This window comes from Sphaerodactylus townsendi, linkage group LG11 (assembly GCF_021028975.2).
Source record: "Sphaerodactylus townsendi isolate TG3544 linkage group LG11, MPM_Stown_v2.3, whole genome shotgun sequence".
Classification (NCBI taxonomy): domain Eukaryota; kingdom Metazoa; phylum Chordata; class Lepidosauria; order Squamata; family Sphaerodactylidae; genus Sphaerodactylus; species Sphaerodactylus townsendi.
In genome coordinates this window covers 68,410,289-68,431,281 of record NC_059435.1, presented here as the reverse complement: position 1 = coordinate 68,431,281, position 20,993 = coordinate 68,410,289, and the positions used below count along the sequence as shown (strand labels likewise).

Genomic DNA, 20,993 nt, shown 5'->3' with positions numbered 1-20,993 from the left:
TCGGATCCCAATCACCGCAGGATCCTTGGGGACTTCCCTCCCCACATCTCTCCATTGTGAGAATTTCCCATTTGCCCTCTTTGGCCTTCCTCGGTTTCTCCAACCAGTTTTTTTAATCCATAGGAGGACTTCCCCTCTTATTCCTTCATTGCTGAGTTTTCTCAATAGTCTGGTGAGGAACTTTGTCAAAAGCCTTTTGGAAATCCAAGTAGACAATGTCCACTGGTTCCCCCTTATCCACATGCCTATTTACATCCTCAAAGAACTCTCTAGTAAGTTTGTAAGACAGGATTTGCCTCTGCAAAAGCCATGCTGACTCTTTCTCAGCAGGTTTTGCTTTTGTACATGTTTTATAATTTTATCTTTAATGACAGATTCTACTAATTTACCAGGAACAGATGTCAAACTGACTGGCCTGTAATTTCAGGTCCCCTAGATCCTTTCTTAAAGATTGGTGTGACATTGGCCATCTTCCAGTCTTCAGGGATGGAGCCTGATTTCAAGGATAAGTTGCATATTAAAGTGAGAACATCAGCAATTTCATGCTTGAGCTCTTTAAGAACTCTTGGGTGAATGCAATCTGGGCCAGGGGATTTGGTAGCATTTAGTTTATCAATGGCTGCCAGAACTTCTTCCTTGTCTACCACTATCTTCGTTAGTTCCTCGGATTCGCCTCCTAAGAAGCTTGGTTCAGGTGCAGGAATTTTCCTCACCTCCTCTTGGGTGAAGACAGATGCAAAGAATTCATTCAGCTTTTCTGCAATCTCCCAAAAGCTCCCAAGAATGCCCGGAGGTTGCCTGGCATCCGTAATAGCCCATCTAGGCCCATTTTGTTCGCTCTGCCAAGTGGCTCTCTGGAAGAACTCACTCCCAGCACTGTTACCCAACATTTTGCTGCAACTGGAGATGCCAAGGTTTGAACCTGGAACTTTAGGCTTACAAGACTTCTGCTCTGTCACTGAAGGGGAGCTCCCACACGATCTGGTGACAAGTTCCCTGCAGCTCCCAAACCAACATTCCGCAGGAGTAGAATAAACAGAATATTCTCACAATGACCAGAATAAATTTTGCAGATTGCATGGTGGCATGATTGGCATGTATAAGTCAACGACTCCCACAAGTGAGAAGATCAGCCCAAAATAACCTGGGGACTGGCTCCCCAAAGTGTGAGTGTAACCCCCATGCTTAGAATGGGTTGACCCAGTAAGGGGTGGAGACTCAAAGCAGCAAGAGGCTGCAGCAAGAGGCTGCAGCAGACCTCATGTAGTTTGGAGGAGACAAGGCTACCAGACTCGGACCTTGATTTCTATAAGCCCTTAACACCTTGTTAAGGTAACTGCAATGTTGTTGGGAACTAGTGGGAAGGTAGTTGTTTGTTTTTGCTATGTTGTAAATGTTGGAGTTTATGGTTTCAGAGTTTTTATGTTTGTAATGGGTGAGAGTTCTCCTGGAAACCTTCATCATGTTGAATCCTGTTCACCAAGCCCTTGGAGTCTTCAGGAGCCAATCCACTTGCAAAGAAGAATTGGACTTGGCAATTACAGAAGACTGTAACTAGAAGGACTTGAAATGAAACCTGAACAGGACCTTGAAATGTGATGTTAAATGTTGGTGTTTGATGTTATATGTTAAGAAAGTAAACCATTTTGTTTTTAAAAATTGTTGTTGCAAACTCATTCCAAGTTCTGCCCCACAGAACCCACAGATAGAGGTTACATGAGCTCTCCTGTTTTCCTACCTGTGCCTGAATGTCTTGCTTAGCTTCAGCACACTATTGTACTAGAAGACTACTCCACTGTCAACATTTAAAGCCTCCCCCTTCCTCCCTTCCCTCCCTCCCAAAAAGTACTGGAAAAGGAGAAAAAATACCTCCATTTCAAGATCACAGATTACTTTAGGTCCCAGAGGAAAAAGAAGCAATTTAGTGGTGGCTGGCCTTCCCCAGGAAAAGGTTAGGAGATTAAGAGACCAACCGCTGTTTGGATAAGTGGTTGGTAATTGCACATGCTGGCAATTACGTCTTGCCGTGTTTCTCCCACTTACCTTTTTCTTCCCCCGCGTGCCATCAGGGTTTATTCGAAACGTTCCTGAATTCACAGTCCTCTTCGGACCTATTTTCTTAATATCGTACGTCAGCTCGTCCGCCAGGGCCTTGCAGGCTACAGAGGACGAGACAGAACCATCAAAAAAAGGCACATCACCACCAGTGCAGCTGAGCCGGGAAACACAAGAGGTGCAATTTGCAGAAGGGGCAGCGAGGACCTTGCTGAATGGCATCTTCTTGTGTTCTTGGCTTTGCGAGTGGGAAGAGTCCCAGGCACTCACACATTCCACGGAAGAAGGAACTGCCACCTGGACTACAGACTAGGGATCGAAGAGCCCTTCTAGGGGCAAATCTAGCCCAACCCTCAGTGTAAGAAATCCAAAGCAAGCGAGAGTATCCTTAACAGATGGAAACCCGGCCTCTAATTGAACATCTCCAGAAAAGGAGAACCTCCTTCCCGGGTCACTGGTTCCATTGGTGGGTCACTGTAGGGTTGCCTGCTCTGGGGTGGGAAATTCCTTGAGATTTGGGGGCGGCACCTGGGGATGGGAGTGTTTGGAAAGGGGAGGGAGCTCTGTGAGGATGTGATGCCGTAGAGTTCCAGAGCTCTGATTTCCTCCCAGGGAGCTGATCCCTGCAATCCGGAGATGTTTTAATTCCAGGAGGACCTGGAGATTGGTCAACTTACTCATGCCATTAGGGAGTTTCTCTTAAGGATCCATCAACATTTACTTATCTGAAACGGAAGCCCACTGGCTCTGGCCTGGCCCTCTAGGGCAGCAGAGAACATGGCGTGGCCCCAGTGGTGGGATCCAAAAATTTTAGTAACAGGTTCCCATGGTGGTGGGATTCAAACAGTGGCGTAGCGCCAATGGGGCTGGGCAGGGCACGACGGGGGCGTGGCCGGGCATTCCGGGGGGCATGGCATTAATAATTTCTTTGTTACTGTAAAAAACTCTCACTGTAAAAAAAAAAGTTCCTAATTTCCAGCTGGTATCTTTCTGCCCATAATTTAAACTCATTATAGCAAGTCCTATCGTCTTCTGCCAACAGAAACAACTACTTCTCCTCTAATTGACTGCCTGTCAAATACTTAATACTTTCAAATACTTAATTTTGTTTCTAGAAATCAAAAGAAGGATGCTTTCCTTAAACCAGGAACTTTACCATATTTCTAAAACATGTTTTTAAAACAGCCCAACAGGGACAATTATCCCGTTTTCTACCTTCGCTAACCAGCCACATAGGAAATAACAGGACTTTATGATTTTTGGACCTAATGGAATTTCTAATGGAAAAGCAGACCCAATTAGTAACCCCCTCTCGGCACACACAAATAATTAGTAACCCACTTTCGGGAACTGGTGAGAACCTGCTGGATCCCACCTCTGCGTGGCCCTCTTCCAGGAGGAACCCAAGCATTTGAAGAGAATGATCACGTCCGCCTTTAGCCTAGTCATTTCCAGGCTAAACCTACCCAGTGCCTTCAACATTTTGTTGTAGAACTTGTCTAACCATCTCCCAACCATCTTCAGTGGTCTCCTGTGAACCCATTCCCATTCATCTTCCTTGCATTCCTTTAATTACGGCACCCTGAAGCAGGCACAGGAGTCCAGAAGAGGTCTGACTGGCATGGAAGAGAATGAAATGACTAATTCTCAAGACTTGGAGCACAATGAGACATCACAGCATCCCTGGGATGGGCACCATCACTATTGTAGTGCCTAACAAGGATAATGCAGAAATGCCACAAGGGCCTAAATCAGTGGTTCTCAACCTTTCTAATTCCGCGACCCTTTAATTCAGTTCCTCGTGTTGTGGTGATCCCCAACCCTAACATTTACCCATTTTACAGATGGAGAACACTGATGCAGAGAGTCTTAGGTGACCCCTGGGAAAGGGTCGTTCGACCCCCAAAGGGGTCGCGACCCACAGGTTGAGAACCGCTGGCCTAAATCCTGAGCTGTTTGTTTATATTTTTTATTTTAAAATAATTTATACATATATAATTTATCCCCGCCTATATCCAAGATCTCTAGGCAGCTACAACATTAAAACATCCCCATACATAAAATAATCTCTTTAAAACACTACTACATTCGAAAGTTAAAATCCCCACCCTAACCCTAACCCTAACCCAAACCCCCACCCTACCCCCAACCAGCAGCATCATAGAAGAAGTCGGTTGTCCTTCCCTGAGGGAAAGGAAAGGGTTTTGGTTGCTGACCAGTTAGAGATCTGGCGACTTTCAAAGAGGAACTCCATCTGTTCCAATGCAAACACCTTCCCCTCTCGGAAGAAACTTTCAATCCACTTTCACAATAGTTTGCAAGTGGATTTTGCTATTTTGCACAGAAAAATCCAGCTACAAAGTGGATTGAAAGTGGATTGAAAGTGCATTATTCTGCACATGCGAAAGGGCCCAAAGTCAGCTCATCTGTTCATTGCCTGGGGGATCCTCTGGCTGATTAAGCATTGGCTGTCTCAGAGTTTAGTTGAATAATCAGATTTTGCTGTGAGTAAGAACTGTGATTGGCTGCCTGTTTCTCGTTAAACGACAGAACTATGGACAGGCCAGTGCTGCTTGAGTTAAGAGTTTGATGGGTGGCGCTCTCAACTCCCTTTGCAAATCAGAGTTTATTTTTATTTATTTATTTATACTTTGGGCTTCTAGACCGCCCCATCCCCGAGGGGCTCTGGGGGTCAGTTGACTGATCTCTGACTTTATCTACAATCTACCTCAGTTAATTTCATGTCTAATTCTTGTCAGTTGACTGATCTCTGACTTTATCTACAATCTACCTCAGTTAATTTCATGTCTAATTCTTGTCATGCATTTTTAAAGAGTAGTTTGGAAGACTCCCCTCCCTGGGCACAGACACACCAAAACCCGACTCATTAAGTGCTTATTGGCAAGTGAACTAGGTTGTCAAAACCTGCCTTTCGTTTCCCAGAAAGGATCATGGGAGTTGTGGTTTGAGGGCACATTGAAAATGGGTTGCAATTAATCAGGTCAAAAGAATCATTTGTTGTTTCGCCTTCCTGATGCCCCTCTGCAAACCATAGACAGGAGTTGATAAATGTGGCTCACTTAAAAAAAATGCCATAAGATATAAAGCTGAGAAAACATGGACTCTGACCCAGAAGGTCTAGGCTAGCCTGATTTCACCAGACCTTGAAAGCTAAGCAGGGTTCATCTGGGATTGCAGCCGCAAAGACAAATGTAGAGATAACTGGGTCGCAATAAATTGGCTGTGTTTTGACAGCATTTTACTACACAAACATCTGACAAGGTCCCCATTTAATTAGGGCTACTTAGCACCCACTGAAACAGATTCAGCAGGCTTTATTTATGGCTGACTTTGAAATCCCGCTGAATTAATCTGAGTTTTAAATCTCAGCAAGAGAACGAACAACCGTCCTTTGCTGAACTGGGGTTACTGATATAATTTTGCATGGCATTTAGCAACTTAATGCAATTTCCTGAATGCTGATTGAATTCAATCAGTTATTGCTTCAGTACTACATGGATATTAGCAAGGCACCATTGTCTTTGGATGCCGATTCCAACTCCACCTTGAAAAAGGCCTTTCTGTAGCATAGCTGAACCTGTTTGGGAGGAATACAAGAGGAGGGGGGCATCAGTGGCCACTGCTGCTCAGCATTCAGTTAAGTCCATTTACTGGGTCAAAGGGAGCAAAGCACCAGCAGCAAAGGTGGCTACTTATGCGTAACAGACCATAGGATCGGTCCATTTAACACAGGATTGTCCTTTTTTCAGTCTGGGCTAAATGGCGGTTTTTGTCCTGCTTTAACATTAATTAAGGTGGAAGCTGTCTGTCTAGAAGGGCTTATGAAGCTGTGAAATTCGTTGTCGAAATCCTATCTCAACCCTCGCCAAGGAGTTGTGCGGGCACGGGAAATGATTTAGAAAGGTTGAGAGCAGGCCAAACAGCCAGTAATTGAATAATCCAGCCCAAAGAGGAGACAGAAGCGGAGGCAGGAATAGCCTTTGCATCCTGACATGCTAGCACTGGCCGAGGCCTAGGAGGAAATGCTCAAATATCAGGATTATTCCTCAGAACAGAACGAGCACGTCCCTCAGTTGTCATCTGGAATGAAAGATAATTACCAGACGTCTGGCTCACTGCTGGGACCAAATGTGCAGCCCTGTAGGCAGCTGCCACACATTTCTCCATGAGTTTGCTATCCCATTGACAAACAAAGCTCTTGTCTGGAAGTTGCCAAAGCAAATATTCGCAGTAAAGACTCAGACTAAAGTTAAGACACTTGCAGTTGCTCATACTAGATGGACATACCTGTGTACCCATCCATTTTCCATTGTGGGACCAAAAATCTCTTGGGAAGCTGCCATTTTTATTGGGGAAATGGGGTCTGAGGGAAAGTTAAACAGCCTCTTTCTTCCTGCCCCACATCAATTAAATTGTATTTTTAAAAGTTGTATGTATGTATGTATGTATGTATGTATGTATGTATGTATGTATGTATGTATGTATGTATGTATGTATGTATGTATTTATTTATTTATTATACTTGCATACCGCCCTCCCCCGGAGGGCTCAGGGCGGTGAACAACAGAACATATAAATAGAGCACAAATTAAAATCAATAAATATCAGAATTAGTTAAGAAATCATTAGGAAAATGGCTCTATACATATTAAAACCAGACCCCATTAAAATGCAGCGTACCAATACCAAAGCACAACAGATGGCGTCCTACTAACAAATCCCCTAAAAGAGGGGGGGGAGTGGCAGGATCCACAGATGTTATAAAAGGGGTGGGCCATCAGCGGCCAGCCTCCCCAAAGGCCTGGTGGAACAGCTCAGTCTTGCAGGCCCTGTGGAACTCATTAAAATCCCGCAGGGCCTGCATAGCTGGAGCGTTCCACCAGGCGGGGGCCAGAGCTGTAAAGGCTCTGGCCTGGGTGGAGGCCAGCCGCATCATTGAGGGCCCAGGAATCACCAGCAGATTGGCCTCTGCTGAATGCAGGGACCGATTCGGGACATATGAGGCAAGACGGTCCCGCAGGTTTAGTTAAAAAAAATTAATAAGTGTGAAGGAGTTGCAAGTGGTCAAGCAGTTTTGCCCTGAAACATATTTAAAATGGTCAGGGATAACGTTGGATGAATATAGGTATCGTTGGCTGTTTGGGGTCCATGAAGAAAGCATTAGACCAGCAGAGTAGTGTAGTGGTTAGAGCATTTGACTACAGCCAAGCATACCTGAGTTCAAATTCCAGCTTGGAGCTGAAGTTCATGGGGTGAATTTGGGCTACTCATATACTTTCTCCACTAACCTACCTCACAAAGATTATTATCAGGATACAATGGAGGAAGGAAGAGTCACCTACCCTATTCTTTCTTTAAAGCCATGTGCCTTACTTGAAAAAGACAAGTTTTATTATTTTACCTCTAACCCACTGCATTTCAAAAATTCTCTGCCACCTGGGGCATTATTGCTATAAGGAAAATTACCCATCTGATCAGGTTTTTTCAAAACTGTGCAGAACCTGCAGATTTCTTTGAGATTTGGTATCTTTTCTTCCAATTCACTTCAAACCTACTCATTTTTCTATAGCCTTCATCTAAATACAAATTATTACAAAAGCATCAGAAAGCTGGGTCTTCTCTGTCATATCCTTTTCATCAGTTCTTCCAGCGCTGAGAATATATCATTGAACTACATGTTGAACCAGTGGGCAATTTGGGAGTGAAAGTCAATTCCACAGAGACTTGCCCCACTATATATTAATATTTTCAACCTGTAGCAGCCCCTAAATGAGAGAGTATCGAAACGGCCTAAACCATCCCCTAAGTTTCAAATTACAATTTCAGTAAGTTCACCCTCTAAATTTCAGCTACAAGAATTGAAATATTAAAGTGAAATAAAATATGATTTTAGTCAGGTATAACAATATATTGTGGTGTGTTATTATGGGGGGAAAGCGTGGGATTTCTCGGGTTCTCGTGCTTCCCTGTCTCCATCCTTCAGAGACTGAAACATTTTTTTGCTTTCAAGAAAATCAGTTTTATTATTTATTATTAAATTCATTTGTCCCCATTTTCCTCCCCAATAGGAACCCAAAGCAGCTTACATTGTTCCCCTCTCCTTTGTTTTATCCTCACAACAACCCTGTTAAGCAGGTTAAGCTGAGAGCATGTAACTGACCCAAGGTCACTCAGCAAGCTTCCATGGCACAAGTGGGGATTCGAACCCAGGTCTCCCAGATATTAGTCTGACACAGTGGTGGGAGTCAGCAGGTTCGCACCACTTCGGCAGACCCGGTTGTTAAAATGGTGCTTGTAAACAACCAGTTGTTAAATTATTTGAATCCCACCCCCAGAACCGGTTGTTAAATTATTTGAATCCCACCGCTGGTCTGACACTCTTAACCAGTGATGGGATCCCAAAATTTTAATAACAGGTTCCGATGGTGGTGGGATTCAAACAGTGGCGCCGCCGCACACACGTACCTCCAGTCCCTTTTGGGCAGGGAGGTTGCTTCAGTAACCCCTTCTCGGCACTCAGAAAAAATTAGCAACCACTTCTAGAGAAGTGGTGAGAACTGGTTGGATCCCACCTCTGCTCTTAACTGCTGTATTACGCTGGCTTTTCATGACATCCAGACTGAAACAACAAACTGCAGTTTGTTCTCTTGCCTCCAAATCAACATTCCAAACCATGGTTTAATCCTGCTGGAGAATCCTGACTTGTAGACAAGTACATAGTTTGCCGTGTGTCTGATCAAACTGTAGTTTGCTAAGTATCAAAGGTCTTCAATTTTCAAGCTGTGCAGTTTTCAAGCTGTATGCTTTGATTCATTCGCTGCCTTGTCGGCCTTTATGAGGGCAGAAATGTGGGGTATAAATTTTACAAACTATATAAACAGAGTGCAGTCTATGACTTTCCCTCCCAAAAGTACACATTTCTTGGTAATAGGTTCAGAAAATTCCTAGTGTTGGTGTGGGTTTATCTGGTGTCACCTTCCTGAATCATTGTTTTAAAGTATGTTTAATTGATATTACAACACAGAGAAACTCATTAATAGAAAGCATATGTAAAGAACGGCAATGACATTAAACTTGTTCTTCCAATATCCCCTGGAGTCCATTTTCCTACAAATTTGTCTGACTTAATACCTTTGCTGTCCTATAATGTTCCAGCTGTCTCTTGAATGCCAAAAGACCACGTTTTCATACCATTCTTATAACACAAAGTAATGTTTATATGCTTACTAGTTTTGGATTAGGTAGTTTATTGTAAGCAGGCACTTCTCTGATGACCCCCCAAAATCTCTTTCTGTAGTGGAGTGAAAAATTGAAGGGCCGAGGGGGGCCAAAGTACCTGAAAGCCTAGGGGCCCAGCCCAGTGGTGGGATCCAAAAATTTTAGTAACAGGTTCCCATGGTGGTGAGATTCAAACTGTGGCGTAGCGCCAATGGGGCTGGGTGGGGACGATGGGGGCGTGGCTGGGCATTCCGGGGGCGGAGCATTCCTGGGCGGGAAACGAATGCACGCAGGCGCAGGCTGCCACGCACGCTAGTGCACCTCCTGCTAGACTGCTTCAAGTTCTGCGCGCTACTGCTGAGAGGAGGGGCGTAACTAAGGCAAAAATCACGTGGCAAAATCACCAATTAGTAACCCCCTCTCGGCACGCACAAATAATTAGTAACCTACTCTCGGGAACCTGTGAGAACCTGCTGGATCCCACCTCTGGCCCAGCTGTGGTTTAATATCGCCCTGACAGAGGGTACTTTCCCAATGCATCCTCCTCCATATTTATTGCAACGTGTTAAATCCCTGTAGTAGGACTGGGTGCATGAACATGACAAAAGTGAAATACATAATACTGAAGTCACTCCAGAATCAGGAATTTCCTTTAAAAAAGAAAAAAAATGCCAAATATCCCGCCCTGCCCCCTTTCAAAACTGTAAAGGCCCACTTTTCTTAAACGGAACTTATTTTGCCCATGAGAAGTCTAAAGCAACAGACTCTCCACCTCTTTAGATCAATGTGCATCTGTAAAGTCACGTCATTTGCTACCCTCTACCTCCTCTTCTGCAAGTTTTTCTGTAGCAAATGCAAAAAAGCGGTCTGTCTCTCAGAAACCGCCGCGTTAAATGCATCACTCCTAAGCTGTGGGCACTCTTTTATGTCAAGGGATCCTGGGACTTCAGAAGGGCTGAATCTGTCGGCCAGGCATTCATAAGGGAGGACTTATTTCAATATGTTGTTGAAACTATCTTGTGTCAGGTTATCTGTCTCGGGGGAGATGTACATTTCTTATCACACACTGTGCCATCTGTTAAAAGACGCAGCCACTTGTCTCTCAGGCAAGGAGACCACAGATGGAGAGTTTTCCCCTCGTGCACACAACTGTCAATAGATGACAAAGCCTCGTTGTTTGCAGCCAGGTGGAATCACCAAAGAGGAAGAGAGGGCTACTTGGGTGCTCTTCCGCAGGCTGACCCCGGGTGTGCAGGTAAACTGTTCAAACAATGGCAGTTAACAAGGAAGGCCTAGCGAAATAGTCCCAACCCCAAGCAGACACAGTATTAGGGACTGTTAATAACTGAAGCATCATATTATTAAATGTCATTACATAACCAACCCACATTTCTGAACAAGGACATTCAAAAACCTTTGCTTCATTGTGTAAGCCGAGCCCCTTGTTTTGATTTGCCAACTTTGCATAAAGCTGCCATTCAATTTGCATGTTTTATTATCCCAGCCACTGCTGAGGCTGTTTTGTCATTGCCAACTTCAGAAGAAGAGAAGCAGAGTTTGGATTTATACCCTGCTTGTCTCAAAATGGTTCACAATCACCTTCCCTCCTCCCTCTCCCACAACAGGCACCTTGTATGGTACGTGGGAGTGAGAGAGTTCTAAGAGAACTGTGATCAGCCCAAGGTCACCCAGCAGGCTGCACGTGGAAGAGTGGGGGGGGGGGACAAACTCGGTTCACCAGATAAGAGTCTGCCACTCATGCAAAGGAGTGGGGAATCAAACCTGGTTCTCCAGATTGGAGTCCACCGCTCTTAACCACCACACCACACTGGCTACTCCCATAACAACTGGTCATGTGAAATATGAAAAGAACAGGTCTACATATTCCTATAAGAACTGATCCACCAATCATACAGTGCAGAACAGTTACAGAGGCTTTATGATATCATGAGGCCATAGTGTATATGAATGTCAGAATATAAGAAAAGACCTGTTGGATCACACCAGTGGCCCATTCAGTCCAACATCCTGTTTCACACAGTTGCCCTGGAGGTCCAGCAAGCAGGGCACAGAGGCCAAGGTTGCCTTCAATGTTTCTGCCTTCTGGTGGTATTCAGAGGTACCCTTTAGTCAGCATGATGGACCTCTCTTTTGTGAATCAGATCCCCTGTTACAGCCATCTCTGCTCACAGATCTGGTAGTGAACAACACAATTTTGCTACTTGTTGAGTAAAGAAGTACTTGTGTTTATTCCTCCTGAATGTATTGCTCATCAGTTCCATCATATGTTTGGGCACTCATATAATTGGAAAGGAAGGTTGGAAATCTTCAAATGGGGCCTGGAGATCTCCCAGAATGACAACTGATCTCCGGACTACAGAGTTCCCTCGGAGAAAACGGAGGCTTTGGAGAGTGGGCTGTATGGCATTATAGCATGGAGGTCCCTCTCCTTTACTCTCAACTCTGCCCCCAAATCCATAGGAATTTCCCAACACAGAGTTGGCAGTCTTATGGGAGAGGGGGGGAATTCTCTATAGACCACCCAATAGTCTCTCTAGGGCTTCCTTAATGCTGCTCTGGAATCTGGCTCTCACCCAACGGAACTGAGCCGCCAACAAGACGACCCCCTGCTGGGCAGCTGGCCACCCTGCACAGCACTAATATGGTGCCTGTACAGCTGTGCGGCCGCACAGCTTACAGGGAACGCTGACACCACCCCATGCATAGCTTGTTGTGCCTATCCTAAGTTGTCCTGTTTTTCCAAACTTTTTTTTGGTTAGGTTACCTCAACTAGCTCTGTTAGGGCCCACAAATATCTCCTCTTTTATTGGCATGTCTGTCTGTGGAGGTCTGTGATTATAGGCACAGTTATTTTCCTGCGTTATAGCTCATTTCACACAGATAGTTAAGATGTACATTTTAAGCAGGGGCATGCAAACATGGCATTTTTTCATTTCTTTTTGTTCTCATACATCATTGTTGTGAACATTTTGTTTCACTTGTTTCCTTGTTCATGTTCCCTTGTTGTCTGTTTCTTTTAGGGTAACTTGACAGTGTTCTTACGCTTTGCCATTGTTTACAGCGTTTTATGCCAATTAAATCACTATGCAATGTTTCCTGCCATTTATGCACAAAAAAGGCATCAATTTTAACAGCAATTTGACTGTTGGAGTTTGTTATTACAGTGAATGCAAAGATGGCTGCCATTTCATCCTAGCCATAAAGACACCATAACAGAAAATCCAGCTTTCAAACTAATCGGCAATAACCATGAAATTGGGCAATGTCTCTTGTGCTACATAACGTTGCCTGTTGAGGTCATCTCTTCCCACAGGTGGCACAGGATTTTCAAACCTTATACCTCTTTATTTAATTATTTTTGTTGATTTAAAAAAATCTCTATTTATTTAAACATTTATATTCCCACCTTCCCTTGTGGTTTTTATTTATGTTTAAATGTTTATATTGCCATGTATTGTCAAAGGCTTTCCCGGCCAGAATCATTGGGGTGTGGTGTGGTGTCCGGGCTGTATGATCCTCTGAAAATGCCAGCCCCAACTGCAGGCAAAACGTCAGGAGAAGATGCTACTGGAACACGGCCATACAGCCCGGAAACCACACAGCACCCCATTTATATTTCCATCTTTCCACCTTGAGCCTCATGGTTCAAAGTGGCATTTTATTTTTGCTCTGCTCCCTCACTGGCAACTTTTGCAGTCCCTTCTCTTTTTGGCAAAATAGCTCTTTCAGACCCTCTTGATGGATATTAGCTTCGTGGTACATAAATAAATAAATACAACCATTCCATTAAACATCATCCTTTGGTTAGTAGGCAGAGTTGTCAGATTTGGGAATGTGGAGATACAGGACTGACTTGTTTGTCTGACACCATTAAACGAAGCAAATGAGAGAGAGAGAGAGAGAGAGAGAGAGAGAGAGAGAGAGAGAGAGAGAGAGAGAGCATTAAGTGCTGTTGTTTCTGAGTTATAGTAACTTATAAACTAATGACCTCAAAATGCCCCATTGTCAACCGCCTGGCTCAGGTCTTGCAAATTGAGATCTGTGACTTCCTTGAGGGACTCATCTCATATTGGGTCTTCCTCCTTTCCTGCTGTCTTCACATGATTGTCTTTCCCACACTCCATGACTGGAAGTTTTGGACTCACCTTCCACCTCCAATAAGTAAACACCACCTCCTGGGCCACAATGTCCCGCTGTCCTTTCACAGTGTTGCCAAACAGAACCAGAAGCAGCAGAGGCAGGAGCAGTTCCGACTGAAGCAAAGCCATCCCCATGCATCAGTCTGAAGAAACACATAAGGCACAGGTGAACAAACGCGCTTGTATTGCCAGTCCCCTATAAATCCAATCATGGTAGCCACATAGAATTAAGCAATTGCCCTGGGGTAAAAATCCCCAAGATTTGCAAACTTTCTGTCTTGATTATTGAAATGAGTCTTAAGTCTTTAAATGGGGACCTTTCCTATACCATTCTGGTCCCGGTGTGTGTGTGTGTGTGTGTGTGTGTGTGTGTGTGTGTGTGTGTGTGTGTGTGTGTGTGTGTGTGTGTGTGTGTGTGATTTCCAATCAAATATTATTACTGATACCAACATAATTACTCAAACATTAAAAATCCAAAAGAGCACAATGTGACAGCCCTATCATGTAGAACAGACCTTGTTAAATATACACCATATAATATTTTTTTTAAAGTTTGAATTCAAGGGCACCTTTAAGACCAATAAAGTTTTATTCATGGTATAAGTTTTTGGGTATAAGCATCCGGAAGCTTATACCAAAAGTGAAACTTTATTAGTCTTCAAAGCGCAACTGGACTCAAACTTTTTTTCCTGCAGCTTCAGACCAACACAATGACCCACCTGAATCTATATAATATGTTGCAAAGAATGATATATGAAAGACAGAATTCTTGCAGCACGCTTATTCCATCTGGAATATTACACTTACAGGATAACATCCTGGGAATTCACCTAACTGCAAGAAAATGACTCAACTCTTCCTTGAATTCTCACAATACTAGACCAGGGGGCATTTATTGAAAATGCTGGGGACTAATAAAAGGAAACACTTCTTCACGCTAATCGTAGGCAGTTGGGTCGATTTGGAATTATGCTGCCACAGGAGGGTGGTGATGGGGTCACAAACCCTGGATAGCTTTTAAAAAGGGCTTGGACAGATTTATGGAGGAGAAGTCGATCTATGGCTACCAATCTTGATCCTCCTTGATCTCAGATTGCAAATGCCTTAGCAGACCAGGTGCTCAAGAGCAGCAGCAACAGCAGAAGGCCATTGCTTTCACCTCCTGCATGTGAGCTCCGAAAGGCATCTGGTGGGCCACTGCGAGTAGCAGAGTGCTGGACTAGATGGACTCTGGTCTGATCCAGCAGGCTAGTTCTTATGTTCTTATGAATGCAGTGTACACTGGTGTTCCCTGTTCAATTTTGGTTTCACAATATCCCTGTGAGTGTCTGGCCCAAGGTCATTCTGTGATCTTCACAAATGAGAAGAATTTTAATTTGGATCTTCCAATCACTATACCACACATTCCCTCTCTGTAATTTACATTTCAGTAGTCTAGTCTTGATGTTACTGTTACCTGGATCCAGGTGACCAGATTGGCCAAGTCCAGGGCCCCTCTTTTAGACTAAACTAAGCTGGAAAGGGGTATTTTTGTGGCTGTATTAACTTGGTTCTCCAGCAGTGATGGTGAATTCAGTATAATCGCTGAGCTGCTGATTCAGCAAAAGTCAGCTGAACCCCATCGAAAAATATCACTGAAGATTTGATGCTTGCCAAACAGCATCAGTCCCCTCTTGTCTGGGTTCAGTTTCAGTTTGTTAACTTTCAGCCATTTAACTACAGCAGTCAGGATGCAGCTCAAGGTGTTTACTGCATTGCCAGGGGATTTCAATGGACAGCTATTGAGCTGGGTATCACCCACATACTGATGAGATCCAGAAACCAGGTCTCTTGCAGCTCTGCTAGCAAGAGCATCAGGTTGCAACCACAGCCTAGTCTCCCACTCCTCTGGCTGGGTGAAAAGACTTTGCAATGAATCAGAAAGGTGAGGCTCAGGAGTTATTAAAAATACTGCAGATCCCTTTGTCAACACCCTTCCCCCACCCTACTTCCCTAACTAAGGAAGTGAGTTCTGCGAAAGGAGTGCATTTGCATCTGCGTTTTTCTCCCTCCCATAAACTTCACTGCTGGAAACAGTTCCTCTTACCCCTCTCACATACAGAGGAATAATACAACCCTCTGAAGTCAGTGAGGCATGAACCCACTTATGGAAAAGAATTGCTTTGCATGCTGGTCTCACAGCTAAAGTTCCCAAACAAGCCAGATTGCTTTCTCAGCAGCTAATGGACAGATTTTTTTCCAACATGTAAGCAATGTCATGCTAACAACCCGCTGGGACCTTAATTCAAGCAGGTTTGCAAGGAAATATTCAGAACCGTCTTTTTATTAAAATACTCAGAACGCTCCCACCTATTGACCTGGCTATCTTCATTGTTGCTCCCATGCTATAGACTTCATTGTTACTCATACTTCTATTCAGATGCCCTCATCTATTGACCTGGCTGTCTTCTTTGTTACTCACAGACAATGTTCCTTCACCCACCCTGGACACTCCAACAGGTATATATACTCCACTTGCTTTCCCAACATCAGATCCTCTGAAGATGCCAGCCACAGATGCAGGCAAAACGTCAGGAGAGAATGCTGCTAAAACACGGCCGTACAGCCCGGAAACCACACAGCACCCAAGCGATTCCAGCCGTGAAAGCCTTCGACAATACATTCAGAACCGTCTTTTGGCTTTTCAAAAACCTCATGAGAAGAACATATCAGACAAGGCAAATTCTGAACCTACTGACTAGGATATAGTCAGTAATATGCCTGAAGTTGGAACTAGAGGTTGGTACAGACACGTGGCTGCCACTGAAAACAGCAGCCATGTGCTCTCCTCTGTAACCAATGATACAAAATGATTGTGCCAGCAGTACGGGGCAGCAATTTCCCACGCTGTGCTTCTCCAGCTATAGTTTGTGGGGATGGCAACTTGGCAGGGCAATGACCTCCCATGAGATATTTGTATCACTCCTGGGAAGGGGGGAAGAGCAAGATAAGGAATGGCTGTTTTGGCCAGCATTGAATATATTTGTTCACATTCAGATACATATATAATATTCAGATAAATACATGCCAAGGGTCACTGGAAAAGACTATAATGCTCGGGCAGCAGGAGAAGAGGAAGACCCAACATGGGTTCGCTTGACTCAGTCAAGGAAGCTGCAACCCTCAGTTTGCAAGACCTGTTAATGATAGGACATTTTGGAGGTCATTAATTCACAGGGCTAACATAAGTCAGAAGCAACTTGACATCACTTAGCCCAGAGGCTCATTCCGCACATGCAGAATAATGCACTTTCAAACTGCTTTCAGTGCTCTTTGAAGCTGTGCGGAATGGCAAAATCCAGTTGCAAACAGTTGTGAAAGTGGTTTGAAAATGCACTATTTTGCATGTGCGGAAGGGGCCAGAGAGTGTTTTATTTGGATTTACGTTTGTTTAGTTCAAAAATTGCTTGGCATTTTTAATATCAGGCTCTGAGTTGGATCCCATTAAAAATCTCCATGGATGGGTCCTAAAGTGAATTTTTTAGCGTCTGCCAGAACGGCAGTGTGACATTTGCTGGTTTCCGGTTTGTGGGTTTCTATCTTATGGCCATTGGGGAGGGCTCTCTACTAACCTCATTTCCTCAGCTTGGTCTAAGCTGTCCCCATGCACAGACATTTTGATATGAGGTCAAACAAGAAATATTCTAGGCGCATTTGGAACTGGCAGTCAGAGAACTAAATCACATGCCTCATGAAAACTTGTTCGTGTGTAAAGGGCTGACAAACAGTAGCCGACTTACGGCAACCCCAGCAAGGGGCTTTTCAAGGCAAATGAGAAGCTGAGGTGGTTTGCCATTGGCTGCCTCTGCAGAGCCTTCCTTGGTGGTCTCCCTTCCAAATACTGATCCCACTTTGCTTCCGAAATCTGATGACATTAGGCTACACCATGCCGCCTTCCCTTCCCATGAAAACTTGGATGAGACTTAGCTTGGAACCCCAGATAAGAAAGATTTTTTTTTTCAGTCATGAACCAAATCCCAGTGTTCTCAAGTATTTCTCATCTGGGGTTTCAAGTCAGTTGGCAGTCTTGAATGTGGCAGCTCCAAGCTTTGGCCCCTTCCGCACACGCAAAATAATGCATTTTCAAACCACTTTCACAACTGTTTGCAAGTGGATTTTGCCATTCCGCACAGCTTCAAAGAGCATTGAAAGCAGTTTGAAAGTGCATTATTCTGCATGTGCGGAATGAGCCTTTGTAAAATGTTTTGGTTTTCTTTAGAGCCTGCCTTCATTTTGCAAACCTGCAAGCTCCTCGGGATGAACCTTGAATTCAGCACCGTATATTTGCCAGGTCCCAAAGGACAGCTCCCTTGGCATTTCCTGTTTATGAGGAGGCCACAGCTGGCCTGGCGTGCTCTCTGCAACTACCAGCAATATCTCTGTCAGTAGATTCTGTTTGTACATCTGCAAATATCAAGTCCCACCCTTTCCTTCTCCAGAGAAGGGGAAAGCGTCTTTGTATTCTTCTGTGTCCTAATATCGCTAGTTGTTGATTGTTTTCTTTTCAAGAGAAACTCTTCTTTCCTACATTCCCATCATATTCTCTTACTCTATTACAAACTCTATTGCTTCTTTCCTCTGCATCCCATGTTGAACTGAGTAGCCATTTTTGTAAAATTCCATCAAGCCACAGCCAACTTAAGGAGACCCCACAGGGTTTTCAAGGCAAGAGATTAACAGAGCTGGTTTGCCATTGCCTGCCTCTTTGTAGCAACCTTGGTTCCCCTTGATGGTCTCCATCTAAGTACTAACCAGGGCAGACCCCGCTTAGCTTCCCAGATCAGCCAAGACTGGGCAATCCTGGAGCATCCAGGTCCACAACAGTTTAAAGTACCAGTTTCCGCCACCAACTGATAAGTTCTCTCTGGAGTAGGAGTGGCGTAGGAGATTAAGAGCTCGTGTATCTAATCTGGAGGAACCAGGTTTGATTCCCAGCTCTGCCGCCTGAGCTGTGGAGGCTTATCTGGGGAATTCAGATTAGCCTGTACACTCCCACACATGCCAGCTGGGTGACCTTGTGCTAGTCACAGCTTCTCGGAGCTCTCTCAGCTCCCATACCTCACAGGGTGTTTGTTGTGAGGGGGGAAGGGCAAGGAGATTGTCAGCCCCTTTGAGTCTCCTGCAGGAGAGAAAGGGGGGATATAAATCCAAACTCCTCCTCCTCCTCCTCCTCCTCCTCCTCCTTTGTCAGGTAACTAGTAGTCTGGATCAACTTGATTATTAACAGACTTTTCTTCATTTTCCCCTCCCTTGGTAGAATGGACAAATTTTAGCTTTTCTTCTTCTTGCTAACTAATAACTTGTCGGTACACCCTAGCCCTAGCTTACAAGGATATCCCTCTATCTGATAGGATGGAGAGACACCTAACCAAGCAGAATCTTGGGGCCGTGGCCTTGTTACAAAGGTGGCTGGAAAATATTTGCAAATATAGGATTTGGCCCTGAATGTTTACATTAGAATTTCAAAGACTGATGGGCTCACAGTACCATCCTAAACAGTCACATTTCTTTGAAGCCCATTAACTTTGGTGTACTTTGAAGGGTATAACCTTGCTTAGGAGTGCACTGTTCATTTCCTATTCAAATACAGACAACAGAGAAGAGTATCTTGGGAAGGTGGCAAATTTTGTATAGAACTGTACATTTTAGCTCAGAGAACAATGCTCTGTGCATTGAGCTTCCTATTTTAATTATAATTCCAACTTCTATCATAAAAATCTCACCATGCACCTGCGGAAGAAACTGAAAAACTATAGTGCATTCCATTCCAACTGCCTTCCCCTCCTTCTCACAACATTAAATATTAGCATTTTTAAAACTTAGACTTGTGCACTGAAGAAATCACAACAGTCCTAAAAAGCTTTTGTTCTGCATCTCATTTTATGGCCGGAAGAAGTTTTGTGAAACTGTAGATCTGACGTTTGGCTGCAGGATACAGAAGAAATATGGACAGATGGCTGTGCTCTAAAAGCAAACCATTGAACTCAGGCAACGAATCCGTGTTGCCTGACCGAGATATTTTAAATATTAATATCAGGGTGTGGAGGGCGAGTGAGTTTTATGCCTGAATAACTATGAAACTTGCACAGAAATAAAACTCTCAGGAGAAAAGAGATTCTGCTCAAACCAACAATTCATACCAGACTGGACTTTACTGTTTTCTAAAATGTACTGAAGAGGAGCCACAAGCAAAAGTTTCTGAGGCTGATTCCGCATGGGCCAAAAACAGTGGTGTGAAAATGGTGTGAAAACGGTGTGAAATCAGTATAAACCCTTTTACACCATTTTAAACCCTTTTACACCATTTTCACACCGTTTTCAAACTGCTGTTTTTGGCCCATGCGGAATCAGCCTGAGCCATAAATTGCATAATTCAGTTGGATTTTAAAGCTTACCTAAGTTGCAAGATTTCAGCCTCTGCTCAGCCCAAGCTGAGCACTATATTGTGGTTGTACAGTTCCAGACTAGGCAACTTTTTAAAGCCCGTTGTCAATCCACAGAAGGCATTTCTCTTTGACACAGAGGAGGCGTCTTTTGGATACTGCTTCTCGGCAAGGCAGCCAAGTCTGCCACTGATGCAGCTCTGGCTGGCCTGTTTGTGCGTGAGCTCCCCCAGCATTTCTGCTATCAGTAAGCGAGGCAGCTTGTCAGGGCAGTGGACCAATAAAAGAGCACCATGTGGGAAAAACAAGGAGGTGGACAGCCAATTGCAAACAGCCCGAGCTGGAGCTAATTTGCCAGCTGCAAGCAGGTAGCATCAGGCAGAGAACGGAATTCCGGTTACCATGGTGAATGAAATCACCTGCATGACGCGTGGCTCTGTTTGAGACTTCTGGAGTGTGCTTGGGGGGGAATTGTTTTCATGCAGATTTTCCAGGGTCCAGGCAGTGACAAGACCTAATTCAAGGACCTGCAGTTACCCAAGTGTGGTGCGGTTAAGAGCAGTGGACTGCAATCTGAGGGTCAACACGCTTGCCTGGTCCCACCATGGATCAGGCTCTTGCGGCACTTTTCACACCGACAAATTCTTCTCTAAAATAGTGTTGGCTGCCACGGCTTGGACCCACGGCTGCCGCCTGCAACATCTAGTTTGGCCCCCGGCGACCCTTTGCAACCAAACTCTTAGGCTCATTCCGCACATGCAGAATAATGCACTTTCAAACGGCTTTCAGTGCTCTGTGAAGCTGTGCGGAATGGCAAAATCCACTTTCAAACAGTTGTGAAAGTGGTTTGAAAACGCATTATTTTGTGTGTGCAGAAGGGGCCTTAGTCTGTTCTTAGGGAAGGGCCGGAAGGCCTGCTACTTACTGAGCCTAAAGAGGACTCTGGCATTTGGTTGCAGAGTAGTTTTCCATGGCTCTGCAGGTCAGCCCATTCTAACCCTAAATCACCATTAAACGCTCCCTGTCTTCAGGCACTGCTTGTACATGGTAGTTCTGGACAGCCTCTCTAATATACTGCAGATTGTTTATAGCTACCTGTAACCATTTGCTGAAGACA

General features: G+C 44.4%; 1 protein-coding gene across 2 annotated transcripts in view; it reads right to left on the bottom strand.

Moving 5' to 3' along the window:
- CNPY1 (canopy FGF signaling regulator 1) overlaps nt 1-20,075 on the bottom strand; it is a 55,321-nt gene extending 35,246 nt beyond the window's left edge. Inside the window, exons 1-4 of one of the 2 annotated variants that reach the window (XM_048511793.1) lie at nt 19,889-20,075; nt 13,503-13,597; nt 9,777-9,784; nt 2,044-2,170 (exon numbers count right to left, since the gene is read on the bottom strand). In XM_048511793.1, the coding sequence (XP_048367750.1) occupies nt 2,044-2,170; nt 9,777-9,784; nt 13,503-13,589 (222 nt within the window). In that variant the 5' untranslated portion in view covers nt 13,590-13,597; nt 19,889-20,075. The remainder of the gene's footprint in view (nt 1-2,043; nt 2,171-9,776; nt 9,785-13,502; nt 13,598-19,888) is intronic. The other variant, XM_048511792.1, reaches the window with a different exon arrangement.
- Nucleotides 20,076-20,993: the final 918 nt, after the last annotated feature.